This window comes from Abramis brama, assembly GCF_963993115.1.
Source record: "Abramis brama genome assembly, chromosome: 19".
In the NCBI taxonomy this organism is placed as follows: Eukaryota; Metazoa; Chordata; class Actinopteri; order Cypriniformes; family Leuciscidae; genus Abramis; species Abramis brama.
The window spans coordinates 3,710,604-3,726,218 of record NC_139981.1 but is presented as its reverse complement, the minus strand read 5'-3'; the positions used below and the strand labels follow the sequence as shown (position 1 = coordinate 3,726,218).

Sequence of the window (15,615 nt, the reverse complement as noted above, 5' to 3'; positions counted from 1 at the left end):
ACGTTATTACCACTTTCAAGGCACAGAAAGGTAGTAAAGACATCGTTAAAATAGTCCAAGTACTTTTTGTGGCAAAAACTAAACAAAGATAACAACTTTATTCAACAGTTTCTTCTCTTCCGTGTCAGTCTGTTTTTCCGAAGATGAACGAAGGTCTTACGGGTTTGGAACAACATGAGGGTGAGTAATTAATGACATAATTAAAAAGATTTGGGTGAACTAACCCTTTAAAGTAGATAAAACATCAACTGATTTGCTGCATACGGACCAGATCAACTGTTTCCCTCATAAACAACCATTTGAATGTGTATCTGGAAGTGCTGAAAAAGAGGAAGCGGAGGAGAAAAACAAAAGGGAGCTGAGAAAATAAAAACAGGAGGAAAAATAGAGGAGATTTATACTTCCTCTCGCTCTCTCTCTCTCTCTTCAGTTCTCTCTTTATTCCCTGCACAAACATGTTTCTCTTTTCCATAAATAAATCCTGCTCTTTCTTCTCTCTTCTTCTGCAATTTTGTACACCTCATACTCTCTGTCTTTTCAAAAATTAGGGGGAGAAATCTTTTTATTTCTTTTTTTTTGCAGGAAAAAGAGAGGAAGAGTGAGAAGCCAAAGCAAAATAAAAGTAGTGGAAAATGAAAGAGGAAAACAGAGAAGGGAGAAGGAGCGACGACAAACAGCGAGGTGCTGGAAGGTCATGCGGTCGCTGCCAGGTTCCCGGGTTCCCATCCCCTGGTGACAAAGCCTGGCTCTCCATGAATGAGAGACGGATAAGAAGAGGCTGTGGAACCCATTCACAAAAAAGATGGAGAAAGAAAGAGGGACAGAAGAAAGAGGGACATAAAGAAAGGGCAGTCCCCCCCACTCCTCGATTTGAACCCCAGTCCCCACCCGCTCGCGCTGGCAGCAGTTTGAAGCCTCCATTATCTCCTCTTCAGCGGACTGACACCCCCACACAAGCCAATTATGCAGAAGCGCTCACCACGGACAAGACGTCTGCTTAATATTAATGTCACACACACACACACACACACACACACACAGAGCAGGAGATATCTGGAACATATTTCCTGAATCTACACAACACAATGTCTAACTATTATTGAAGATGTAAACAAAATAGCAGTCATTGAAATAATACAACATATACAAGTTTCGTAAAAAAATTAACTGTTATTAACTGTATACAAGAAATATATACTGATTAGAAGGGTGAATTTAAATTTGTCAAGGTGTCTGGGACATATTTCAGCCCAGAAAAAAAGAAAGAAAAAAATTATACATATTGATACATACAGTGCTATGCATAAGTTTAGACACCCATGCTAAAGTTGACTAAAAAGAGGAATAAAAAAATAATCTTTTGGAAATTGAACTTAATGCCTTAATTTAAAAAATTAGGAAAAATCCAACCTTTAAGGACACCAATTGGCATGGAGTACTTTCCATAAGATCATCTCTCAATGCAAATCAAACCAGCTATTAGGCTAACTGAAATAAAACCATGCCAATCTCTAGGTATGGTGAAGGCTATGTGATGATGTGGGGCTATTTTAATTCCAAAGGCCAAGGGAACTTTATCAGGATGCATAGTATCCTGGATCCATGAAGTAACTGGCCTTTAAAAATAAAAATCTGCCTGCCTCTATGGGAATTTAACATAGGGGTGTCCAGACTTATGCACCCTGTATTTTAAGGAAGAACTGATATTAATGTTAATTACAAATAAACCATGATAAAATGTCCAGACTAATAACCGTAATAAGAATTTGGGGGAATATAAAAAATAAATAATAAAAATGTAATTAACCTTATTTTTGTAAAATATAATTTCTTATTTATACATATTCTGACTTAAATGATATAGGGGTTAAAATATGCCAAGGACAAATTTTCTTAAGATTCACACAAAGATTTCGACAGAATTAACAGTGCAAATGAATTTTCAGCACGTTTCAACTCAGAGGAAACACATTTTGTTTATCTTTGCTGGCCATTCATCATTATTTATAGTGTCCAGAGCAGCATGGAGACACATTACTGAACAGTGTCACATCCTGCGCTCAGACAGTCTCACTCAATCACACTGACACACAACAGCACAAAGACACTGACCCCGCGGTTGACACCAGCTGCTCTCGGCACAATCTCCACTTCTCCCTCACGCTTTCTCTCCCTGAGCCTTCTTTTATTATTCTCTCGGTGAGAAATGAGGCTCCCGAAGCCTCCAAACACCCAAAACTCAGAGCACACACACACATCTGGCATCTCCTGGTAAGTGTAACCTAATCAGGTGAGCCTCCCATGTGAAATATTTAAACACATGTGTGTGACAAAGAAATATAGACCTGTAACCGTGGGTGTGTATGGTTGTTTTGAAAATAAGATGCATTTAAAACTCTACCAGCAAAACCATCAGAAACACATCCAGAGACAAGATTCTGCACTGAGAGACAGGCAGATCAGGATGCATTAATGTGCTTTTCGTCTTCAAGGATAAAATAATTCTATGAAAAAAATCTGCAACATTAATGCTGTTAAACTTTTGTAGGGAGGTAGTGTAGCCTAGTGGTTAAAGGTTTAAGCTGGCAACTAAAAGGATGTTTGCTCAAACTAGATGTCCGAGCAGATTCACACTTCAACTCAAGTCAGATAAATGACCAATTATTAATTAGTAAATGTTTACACCTGTCTGAACATTATGGGCCTAATGGAAATTAAACCTAAAACGGCCTAGTGAGAATTTATGAGCGGCAGTCAGACAGACAGACAGACAAACCTGAGAGCAGAGTATGTGCCCAATGAGAGCGAGGAGAAGTCGGGGTGGTAGTAGAGGTACACAGACGACACACAGGAGGGAAGGATGTCCAGAACGCCCACTGCTACTATTCTGCCATCTAACCAGTACTGCTGATGGAACGAGCCGTAGCCCACATCAGGACCATCAGGAGCGGTCTCAGCCTGGGAGAAGGACAGGGAATATCATTATTATAAAGATTTCAATATTATACAATGAAATGGGTTTTTTTAGGCTTTTATCTCTTTTCATTGGACAAGAGTAACAGGTAATAACTGGGGATTTAGAGTGAGGAACAGGAAATTCTGTGACAAATTGAGTGACAATATTGGTCTGACATGGCCATAATAAAATGAAATATAATAAAGGGCACATTAGAAAGGGAGGCCTACCAAAGGAGCTTTTTAGTCAGCATGAAACATTAAAATTTTATCCATGTGGCATACTTTAGAGTGAAGCAGAATAATTCATTAGAAAAAAAACATGGGACTTGATTTTATGCATCAGGATTTGTTTAGATGGTGAAAATGGTTGGAGGGGAGGCGCTGAAAAAAAAAAGACTGGTGGTTAACAGCAAGTTTGCATTTTAATGACAAACTTTTTTTGTGTGCCTACTGATGAACTGTGCAGAATAAGACCAGGAAAATGCATTTAAAAAAAAAAAAAAGGTAAATTTTCATCTAATGTAACAAAGTCGAATCTTCAAACTAGTATTATCATGCAGATCAATTCAAATTGTTGAAAACATTTTGAAATATGTTCCTGTGTGAGATCCTGTGTAAAAACGAGTCAATCAATGCTCAAGCAATTTGAAAGTCTGTGCTTGCAAAGGAACACAGGGTGTACAGTAGCTCACTAATAGATCCCACATGTGGGCTGAGAGTGGAGGTGTGTGTGTGTGTGTGTGTGTGTGTGTGTGTGTGTGTGTGTGTGTGTGTGGAGTAGAAGTCAACGGCAGGCACACACGAACAACGAGAAACTACAAGAGGCGATTTAATAAAAATCCTTGCATGAACAAAAATCAATCTCCACACTGAAAGCCTGTGCAGGAGGGAATAGGGGAGCCGTTTTTACCCTGTGTGTAAATCAGGGGTGGCAGTGATTGGAACCATACACACACACACAAAAAAAACTACTGTTGTGTCTGAAGATAAAAGCCCACATTCCTTCATGTGACATATATGCACTTGTGTCTCTGAATATTCGTCTGCTGTTTTGGACGGCTGTAAAACCCCGAACCGTTACCTGCCCGAGATCGTATTTCCCACTCAAACCTTCATGCTGGCTTTTTTCAATCAAAGTGGCTTATCGAGAAGGGCGCTTTATTCACCCTAGTCCACCAATGAGACTTGAAACGGCTCGGCAGGAGGGGGTAACGGGATCTCTCCGCGGCCCATCTGGGTCCAGTTAGCCCTGCAGGAAGGCGGCTCGTTATCACAACACCAGGGGAGCGGCTCGGACAATCTGTTCAGTACGAGAGGCTTTAGACGCTGCTGCGCCACGGTCACTCACCTCCAAATTAAAACCAACACAGAAACATCACATATGCTACTCACAATGTGCAAACCTACACTTGTAAAAAATATTTGTAATGTTTAACAGTAGAAGACTGTAAAAATGCTACAGTAAAAACCTTTTAATTGGTTAATGGCAAGGTCCCTTACTATATACTGTGGAAAAACATCCTCTAACGGGACATTTTATACATTTTAATTTTTAATGTGAGAGCGGGTGTGGCTATTTGTAACTTTCCTGTGTCATTTGCTTCCAATTATTTTACCTGTACAAAAACAGTCCATTATACTACTTGATACTGCAAACTGGTATTTGTTTTCATATTATTTTAATGTATTGTCGTGATTTTAAACACACTGGTTTGTAGCGCAAATAGTTTTACCATTTACTGCATTTTGTTGTTTTTGTGTTACTTACATAATGAATCAGAAGTCTCGCATATTCACAGAATTGTTTTTAATTCTGCGTTGCATTCGGTGGATATAATTATACAGTAAAATACTGTTAAATGTCCAGATTTTGGAAGTACAAATTAACAGTCAAAAAAATGTAAACTGACATGCTTGACATTACATTTGAGATTTCATTTAAATAATTATATTTCTTGGTTTCTAGGTAAATGTTTTGTTATCAGTTATGTAAATTTAGGTTTTATGTTACATCTTATATTGTTTAATTAATGTTGTTTATTGCATTAAGTATCAAGTGTGTTTCCATGATGGTGTTTTGTATTTCTGTACATGACACTGTGTGCACATTCTATCTACTTTTTTATACTTTGAAACATGCATTTTCTTTGAAACATTGTTTCAAAACAGCTTCACAGAAAAGGCATACGTTTTAAAAGAGCTTTGAATTAAACTGAATATTTGAGTATATAGCTCAGCTTGTGGAATGGTTATTTGTGATTCATCATGTGTCTCCTTTAACACCTGTATTATTATGGTGGTTATCAGTTTGTTATACAGACACAAAACAGAGTTTAGTACTTCAGGAGGATGGAATATTAACATTATATCAGTTAGTGAAATTAAACATTTTTATTTGTATTTAAGTGTTATTCAGTGCCTTTTAAATCTAGCATCTTTCAAAGTATAATCTTTGCTCTACCGCTAAACTGGCACGGTTCACAGCATCTACTTCCTAGAGATGTGTTACAGTAAACCCCTCATTATGTCCGCCGAGGGCCACATTCCATATGTATAGTTTACTTATTTTCATTCAGCGTGCTTGTCCAGTCGGTTGGCGGTTTAAACTAGCTGTCAGTATTAAGTACACACAGCCGCTCAAGATGAAGGTGCTTTCATAGCGCGGCTAGCGGTGATGATTAAGGGCTTGCGGTGAAACTGAGAGCCCATTCTCAGCCTGGCTTTTGGCACCACATGTGCTGTGCCTCGTTTCTGTCAGAACCAGACTGGACTCAAATCCAACGTATGTCATGCTAACCTGCCCTCAGGCAGCGGAGAGCCGCTAAAGGAACGTTAAGCTCTCAGCACCACCTGACAGCCGCCCATCTTTCATCCATAATGATCTGACGGTATGTTCTAGATTGCGTTTTCGCTCTGTTTTAATGAAACGCAGCCTCCACAGAAGTATTTCACAGTGAAAGTATCAGGCATGTTTATGCAGCCATGACCTGAGTGAGGGAAATGGCGTCACCTTGACCCCAGGATCACCTTGCCGGACAGCCTAATGACTGCGTCTGTGCCACTGTGAAGGCAAGCAAAACAGAGATGAAGCCAACAATAAAGGCAGGGGCCCAAATCACAAGCATATGCTGCCCTGTGTCAGTCTTTGTTTGGCCAGCTTCCTCCAGCCGTGTAGTTGCGTGCTACGTTTGCAGTCGGCATAAGGGACGTCAACAGGCTGTTTGTCAGGCCGCTGGGGTAGTTATCATTCCTCTTTCATGAACGATACAATGGCTCTTCTATGCGTACAAACAACGAGAGGAGGGAACAAATTATGCATGAAATTAAACGATGGATGGATGGATGGATGGATGGATGGATGGATGGATGGATGGATGGACGGACGGACGGACGGATGGATGGACGGACGGACGGATGGACGATGTTATTCATAGCAGTGCAATGACAGGTATGAAAGCGAGGCTGTGAGGGATAGACTTCGATGTCGATTTTCGACCTCGATGTCAATGGCATCCACTGTAAAAAGCTGTATAAAGCTGCTAGATCACTTTTAATTTTCCACAGCTCATATTGTCTGGAGTTTTTGTGTCTGCTGAAATCTCTCTGAAAGATATTTTTGTAGTGTTTTGTCAGCAGAACAATCCAAAAACACATTAAATAACAGTGCAACCCACTGAAGAGATGTATGTCGATCCCTCACAGTCGCTTTGATTCCCGTTAAAAATCAAAGATGGTGCTGCTGTGAATATGGTCTATCATATGGTGAATTCAGCCCAACGTTCCTGGATTCAGACTGTAATAATATAGCAAGACAGATATTCACAATGTACATTGTGAAAAGCACTATACAAATAAAACTGACTTGAGTATTGTACAATAGAAAATAAAATACCCCCATTATATTATATTACTTTCCATTTATTGACTACAGAGATTATTCCCTCAGAGCATTAAATGTCAAATAATTATTTCTCAAATGTGGGCCCTAGAGAAGCACTGGGAACGCAGCAGGGCTCAAATGTTATTCGAGTCACACAGGCACTCTAAACACACAGCGCTCATTAGACGCAGCGCTCAGCGACGGCTCATTTAACCCCACGTGGAAACAGCAGCGCTCGATTACGGCTGCCATTTCTCTCAGAGACGGCACTCACGGCATGGCGTGGCACGCGGCTCCCTCTGCGACGCAGATGCGATGCCTGTACGCGATATATGCAGGCATGTGGAGCTCTGATTACATTATGGGGAAGTGTTTATTAATGTGCTAATGATTTCATTGTGCCATATCCTTCAGATAAGGATGTGTGTCACGCTGGTCTTTTAAGGTGACGAGACATGGACAGTTAAAGACTAATTGGTATTGCTTGTCACTGGAATTAGAAAATAAAGGAAAACTATGGCATAAGTGGTGTATGCCAAGTATGTGTGTATAACCGGGGTATGGTGCAAAGGCAGGGTTTGAGGTTTATAAAACCTTGACGACTAATTACACAACACCGCTGTTAACGAGCATTTCCCCTTAGGACAGACATTTCAGGTCAATAAAAGACATTTAAAAGAGCCAAACAGAAACAGACATACAAATGCAACACAGGCGTGCATCAGGAGAAGGGCATGTCAGTGACGCAAGACACGCTGCCACGCACGCCATGTGACACACACGTGAACAAATACACACACACACCTGGATAAATACAACCAGGTGAATGTGCCTAATACATGCTAACAGCAAATCTTCAATTATGTTTGTTTACTTTTGACTTTGCAGGCAAAGTTCAAATAGTGTTATTGTTCATGGATCTTTAAGTGAACGGATATGCCACAAGCGCACACTGTTCTGCACCTGATGCCAATTGCCCCTTTAAGATTTCTGCACGCAGAACCCTAGTTTATCAGTGCATGAAAACAAAGAGTCCTTCATATAGTACTATAGCAATAAAATGCAATAATTTAACCCATCTTAATTGGTTTCAAGCCACAGCCACACCTGACCACTGATGCTGTAATTACAGCAACATTTCTCAAGCTAAACAAGTGAAAATCACTACACCATTCAAGACAGTAAGAGGCTTGAGCCGCAAATAAACATTAGAATAATTTCTGAGGGATCATGTGACACTGAAGACTGGAGTAATGATGCTGAAAATTCAGCTTTTGCCTAAAACTTCTGAAAGGTAGTGTATATTTTGCTAACTAAGTAAAAAATGGAAGTTTGAAAAAGAATGTCAATAAAAAGTATGAGTGAGTATACGGCATCAACAAGCGCTGACGTCGGAGCGTCTGGCTAACAGCCTTGACGAGGTGATAAAAGCATGTTTCTGGTAAATGGTAACAAACTTCATTAGCACAAAGGGGGAAGCAGAGTGCACATGTTTCCCTCCATGGTAATACCTTTGCTGGACATGGTAAAACCACACTATATAAATGCCACAGTAAATAAATATTTTAGTTGTTCAGTGCCATAGTTTTTTTTTTTTTTTTTAGAAAATAGGACTAGATGTTAAATTCCCTAATAAATCTGGTGTAATGAGATAACGAGTGAAGTTAGGGAGGGTTAAAAGGTGTTGGTGGGGGGAAATCAAGGGTTAAAAACTTCATACACTTTATATATCAATTACCATTTACATGAAATGAAAGAATATTTGTGCCATGCCACAGCACTTTTTTTGTATAGGAATAAAAAAATTCTGAATGGAAAAACCAAGTCAATAAGTCTTTCAACCTCACTGCAATTTAACATCCCGAACATCAACAAATGTTTGCCTCTTCTGCTCCTCGATATCAAGGAAACACCACAAAGGGATCTCTTGATGATGGCAGTTGGACACGACAGAGATGATCATCTGTCAGGGACAATTTCACTTCACAGTCAACTCATTGTTTGCGTTCCCGTCCCATGTGTGTGTGGCCATGCCATGCTGGGCAGAAATGTGGCTGGTCTGGACAACACATTTCACTTTTTCCATTGTTTCTTGACAAACAAACAACCCAACAATTACACTGCTACGCAGAGAGCCATTTCCACATGTTGTTTGTCTCAATGCGGCTCTACATCAGTCTCATATAGACCACTGCATAAATTAACATTGTTACTGTTATTGGTGGCATTACCCTAAGATTTTATATGAATATGATGCCTGTCAAAAATCTAAGTTAAATTTCCCTCAAAATCAAAAGGAAAAAAAGAAGACATTTTGTATAAAAAAGATTCTGTGCAAAATCAATTTCAAGTAACTTTTATGACTGCCAATGGAAACTGTATGTGAAGAGTGCCATCTGAAATTTTCTTCTAGAATGATCGTTTTTATCAAGCTCGTATATTTAAGTTCAGTCATTTCACTTAAATGGCAATGAAAATTACCTATGAATTGTCATTTAAGTGAAATTACTGAACTTAAATATACAAGCTTGATAAAAATTATCATTCTAGAAGAAAATTTCAGATGGCACTTAGAGGCTTTTGCATCTGAACTCTTCATGTGCACTTTGAGTTCTTCAGTAGAAACCAGGGCCCGTATTCATAAAGAATCTTAATGCAAAGAGTAGCTCCTAGTGACAAAATTCTAAGAAAATTCTTAGAAATGTGGGTGTTTACTCTTAAAATTAAAGAAAAAATCCTAGTAAAGAAAAAAGTAATTCAGGAAGCATCCTAACCCTTAAAAGAGGTTTTAAGGTTAAAATTGTTAGGAGCACGGACGAGGACTTTTAAGAGGCTTAAGAGTTTCTTTAGCTGAGGAGAAAATGGCAGAAAGACGAAGAGGGAGAAGAAATGTGTTGCAGACAATGGATGACAGTGAGTTAATAAGACGCTATAGATTAGATCGTGCAGGGATCATGTTTGTGACAGATCTTTTTAGAGACACGCTAATATCTCCGACACAGCGCAGAAATGCCATAGCGCCAGAAATGAAAGTAATCACTACATTACGATATTTGGCAACTGGGAAAATTCCATGTTTGATACATTAAAACCAACATTCAAACCACCACTTAAATAGACATGCCAACAATCAGTGTAATTGGAAAGAGTGGAACAATTTTTATCATTCTAAGCAATCAAATACCTTATAGGAAATTAACAGCATGGAAAATAAAAAAAGGATTTATATACACATATAGGCCTATAATGTGTGTGTGTGTGTGTGTGTGTGTGTGTGTGTGTGTGTGTGTGTGTGTGTGTGTGTGTGTGTGTGTGTGTGTGTGTGTGTGTGACTCTGAGAGAACGGTCAAATAGGAAAAATTACGCATTTAATTTCAAAGTGAAGGCTTAGAATAGACCCTATACTTAAAATCACTTTTTTTTTTCCTTCTTGGACAACCAACCAATCACAGTCTTCAAAAGATTGTGTCATACATAGCAACGGGGTCAACCCCGCCTCCTTACTAAGATAAAAGTTTTTGTCTTTTCCTTACTCAGAGTTGCTCTCAGATCGGTCCCGAATCGCTTTTAAGCTAAGACTCCTACGTAAAAGTTTTTAAGCTACATTAAGAGTTTTCTGAGAGGATTCTTAGAATCTTTATGAATACGGGCCCAGAAGTGTATGATAATGAACCGTATAGAACTTCTGATGATTATGATTAAATCTGCTTTGAGACTATACTGGACCTGTGCAACTTCAAAGGGAAATCCTCTAAATTGGCCAAGATTTCGGCAAGAGAGGCAAATCTTATTGTACAGTTGAAATATAAAAAAGACTTACCTCTAAAGGGGAGTCACAGAGGAACCTCTTAAACTGTGAGGGGAAGAAGTAGAAAAGAACAGTGTTACTTTAAATTCAACTACATGACAAAATATGAAATACACAAGTTAACATAGTTATAGTTGGCAGGCAGTCTCATGTATACAGTTGAACACATTTGATATGGCCTTTGTATCATCTTTTAAAATATCTCTCCTGTGGTTGTTGCATCACCATTATTAGGTTGTTAGCTCACATTACAAGACTTTTTACACATTTAAAAACCAAGTTTGTTTTCCCACTGGCAATGTTATGGTGTGCATTAATGTCAGATTAGGCTTAAATAGCTATTATCCAAAATTCCTGCTCTCACACACAATCATGCACTATAGTAAAGTGAGAAAAGATTAATGACAACATGTCTGCAAACAACATTTTTGCAGTGTTGGGCTGGTCGCGATGCCCAAACAAACAAATCTATGCTTTAAATCTTCAATTGGACTTTCAACTGTTTTCAATTCATTTAAGAGCGTTTAAATAAACTTGGCTCTTTAACAACACACACAATAGCAACTTTTGCAATCACAGTGATGTAAGACATTTAATATCGTTTACTTAATTTCAAAATGAGTAGCAGTTCGCTCATTAGTTTGTTTTGGCAAAGGTGAGGAGGTAGTAACTGGCTAGCATTGTGAAGAGAGCAAAAGCAAGATGTTTGTTAAGGAGGTTTTAAACAACTTTATCTTTGCTGAAGTGGCCATGGTCTTGGTTTGTATATCGATGACTGACTTACGGGACTTTTTTGTTTAGGTCACAAACAGGACTTAAGGACCGGACTTAAGGACAATAGAACATGCATACAGACACAAAATACGTGTTAGGACACAAAACACGTATGAAAACGATGCACAGGGATCACAAAAGTGAATTCCATCTTGCATTATTTGCATTAAGTTAACTTTGTCACGTCTCTTGTCTCTCATACCATCTAAAAATCAATATTGAAAATGAATGACGTTGAATTATGTTGTTGCTGCCCCCTGTAAATGTAATGAAAATCCTGATGCCTCAAATACTTATATAGTCACTAACAACTAACAAATACGAAGTGCGAGACAAAACTGATCAGATAAAAGATCTTCATACAAACTTACAAACCACAGAAATGCATGAAAGCCACTAAACGGTCCACGATCATTGGCACTTTTCTCAATAGCATGTGTGCTGTTTTAGCTGGTTGTCATGGCTTATCCACAGGCCTGTGATACTAATATACCCTGCTATAATGGCGAAACAGTATAAACCAATAAGAGAGAAAGAGAGAGGCAGCTTATGCAAAGTAAAAACGACAATAACGAACTAACACAAATGCACATTTCATCCCCTCCTAATATACAGACAAACACACACACAGCCAGTCTGGTTGTAATCTGGCAAAACCAGGCTCCTGTGGTTTAAAATGCTGCAAATCAACAGTAAGCAGCTTTGCTTATTGGACAGCGAGAGGGTTGGAGAGAATTAGTCAGCAGTTACAAACTCCATATGGTGATTTTTGCATCTGCAATGTTTAGAGAACTAACAGCGAATGTGGGTTTGAAATCAACAACGGTTCTAAAATCAAACAATTTATGATTTTTCTTTCCATTAAATGTTCTTGAACATACAATTTTCAGAGAACTGTTTCTGTGTTACATACACTTAAAACTGTACGACTTAAATCAACAAACGGCTCTTTTGCAATAAGGCTCAATTTGCGGCAGTTGTGTAAGAGAAACGTATTGTTGGGAAAGTGGAAGTGAGAAAGATGGGACATGGGAGAGGGGTGTGGTGAGTCACTTATGGGTAAAACCTGGCAAAGACTCTCTCCTGTGCTGCCAGGAGCTCAACAGTGGGGGTCCGTGGGTAACAGCTCAATGAGAAAGGGCAATGCGGGCGAAGCAGCCATGCATGTTTCCATTAGTCTTCTTGCTGATCTCCTGGAGCCTGGCAGTGAACACCCTGCTTGGTTATTAACTTAAGACTGGATAGGACGAGGATGCACAGATTTACATATGAAGAGTTCAGATGCAAAAGCCTCTAAGTGCCATCTGAAATTTTCTTGTAGAACGATCATTTTTATCAAGCTTGTTTATTTAAGTTCAGTTATTTCACTTAAATGGCAATGCAAATTACCAATTAATTGTCATTTAAGTGAAATTACTTAACCTAAATATACAAGCTTCATAAAAATGATCATTCTAGAAGAAAATTTCAGATGGCACTTAGAGGCTTTTGCATCTGAACTCTTCATATATATATATATATATATATATATATATATATATATATACACACACACATTTACATGCACAAAAGGAAAAAGAAAAGAATGGGAAAGAAAAAGAAAAAGAAAATCAATTTGCTCCATCACCAAGCTCTTACTTCTCAACCTCTCCCCTACAACCACCAACCATATTAGACACTTTTCACAATTCAATCAATTCCTGGTGGGAAAAAGTCTAGTTCTGTTCTACTTCTTTTTCCTCCTTGAATGTCTTGATGTTGAAAGGAAAACCTCTTATTTGTCAACTAACCATATCTTACATGACAAATGTTAAACACAAGCATCCATGCTTCTTTCACCATGGCTTTATTCTCTCTGTAGCCCTTCTTCAAATATGTTGTTCTGAGATGTTCCAAAATGGCCTTTTGTGAAAGCAAAAAGGTGAACTCTGACCAAAAGTAGGAAGTGAAATGGCTCAGCAGGGATTTGAAATTAAGCAGAACATAGTAAACGTTAGAGACTGGTCCTTAATGGTCCATGAAATCTGCTGTTTAGATCAACCTACATCTGTCAGAGAGCTAATATAACTAGGTAATATCCTTATACATTGAAATGATTCAAGTGATGGGGAGTTTTAAGAAGAGAAACTGCTAATTTTGGAAAATGGCATGCATCATTTAACTTCAAATGCATACATTAACATACATTAATATAAAACGTCTGAGACCCTACAGGATGATGACATTAGTAGGAATAAACACATATTGTATGAATCGATTTGTGTTCCTCCTCTCCTCCCCAGAGGTACTCCTAATAATTAGTCAGTGTGCCATTAGGAATAAATACAGTTTTTACAGGATTTGTTGTGCTGAAAATCAGTGCCACATGTAGATCAGTCACACCTCACTACAACAACAGAAATCCCTGCCTGTGTGTGTGTGTGTGTGTGTGTGTGTGTGTGTGTGTGTCTTCCACTCACAATAAAGGGGTGTTTATACTGATTTCAAGCAACAAAATGACTAGAAGTACTGCATTTCCACAAATTTTGAGGGAAATGAGTTACTGCATAATCAGCCCACAAACTTGCTCCACAAATCTTGAGAACTTACTTTAACATCCAAAAGTAACTCTTCACCATCTCAAGCTGACTTTGATGTAAGAATTCAATCAATTATTAAGATATCATTCAAAAGTTTGGGGTCAGTAAGTTTCATTAAAGAAATTAATACTTTTATTCAGCAAGGATGCATTAAACTGATCAAAAGTGACAGTAACGAGATTTATAATGTCACAAGAATATTATATTTCATATATATGCTGTTCTTTTGAACTTTCCATTTATCAAAGAATCTTAAAAAAAAATGTATCATGGTTACTACAAAAATATGAAGCAACACAACTGGTTTCAACATTGATATTAATAAGAAATGTTTATTGAGCAACAAATCATCATATTAGAATGATTTCTGAAGGATCATGTGACGCTGAAGACTGGAGTAATGATGCTGAAAATTCAGCTTTGATCACAAGAATAAATTACATTTTACTATATATTCCAATAGAAAACAGTTATTTTAAATTGTAATCATATTTCACAATATTACAGTTTTTAATGTATTTTTTATCAAATAAATGCAGCCTTGGTGAACAGAAGAGACTTAAAAACATTAAAACACCAAAACTTTTCAAGGGTATAGTTCACATAAATCAAATCACAAAAACAATGTAATTTCACACAGACAGGGAAATGAATCTTGCTTAAGTAGCTTTGCAACACATTTTCTTCAGGGCCAGATCCACCACCAAAGGGTACAAGGAGGTAAAGTATGAAGGAAGAAAAATAAGGGAAGGAATGGGCTGAGAGACAAGTGACTTCAGGAAATCCCCACCTCAGTTTAAACACATAGACCAATGTCTCATATCTGAGTGCAATGTCTCGGCTATAATGCTCACGAGGCTGTGCTAATGCAAACATACGAACACCTTCCGCACTATAAATAGAGCTCTGTTATGGCACTAGGAAAGAATCTGGGAGACTGACGGCTCTGACGACTTCATTCATTTCCTGAGAATTTATTAATTTGCTGTTGGCAGAGCCGGGCCAGTTTCCAGGCCTAAGGGGGGCAAAGGCTTCTCTCAGGTTACAGGGAACATCAAGCAGGTCCACGTCCAGTTTACCCTCAGCATCTGTGTACCAACTCGTCTTAACAGCAAACAAGTGATTAAGGCCAGAAAGAGCTTCTATTAATGCACAATCAAATCAATGCAATTGCAAGTCTGTGGCAGTAACAAACCTTGAGGTTTCAAGAAGATGACAGAGTTTCTTTCAGATATGCTATCAATATGTATCAAGCTACAGTATAGACATTGATGAACTGGGAAGCAGTTATAGTATTTGATAAACTGTTGCTCTGCCAAAAGGAACAGTAAAATCATTAACAAAATATTTATGTAATTACAACTCAAATTTTTAAACAATTGTGTATTTGTGAAGAGTACACAACGGTACAAACAAAATGTACACAAACCACAGATCAATCAGCTATTAAAGGGATGGTTCGGAGTAATTTCAACCTAGGGTCCTTTGCACCATGACCTCAGGAGTTTATTTAAATAACACTTGCCTGATGGCTAATGCTACTGCTAACCCGGACGTCGACGTCACTTCAGTGATTTGGGGAAAGCCCGTAAAAGTCCTGGCAGAAAGCGATGCAT

General features: G+C 38.4%; 1 protein-coding gene across 4 annotated transcripts in view; it reads right to left on the bottom strand.

The window, feature by feature from the left end:
* ate1 (arginyltransferase 1) overlaps window positions 1-15,615 on the bottom strand; it is an 81,688-nt gene that overhangs the window by 34,517 nt on the left and 31,556 nt on the right. For all 4 annotated transcript variants that reach the window (XM_084093770.1, XM_084093769.1, XM_084093767.1 and 1 more), the window contains exons 8-9: window positions 10,659-10,691; window positions 2,777-2,958 (exon numbers count right to left, since the gene is read on the bottom strand). In XM_084093770.1, the coding sequence (XP_083949896.1) occupies window positions 2,777-2,958; window positions 10,659-10,691 (215 nt within the window). The remainder of the gene's footprint in view (window positions 1-2,776; window positions 2,959-10,658; window positions 10,692-15,615) is intronic.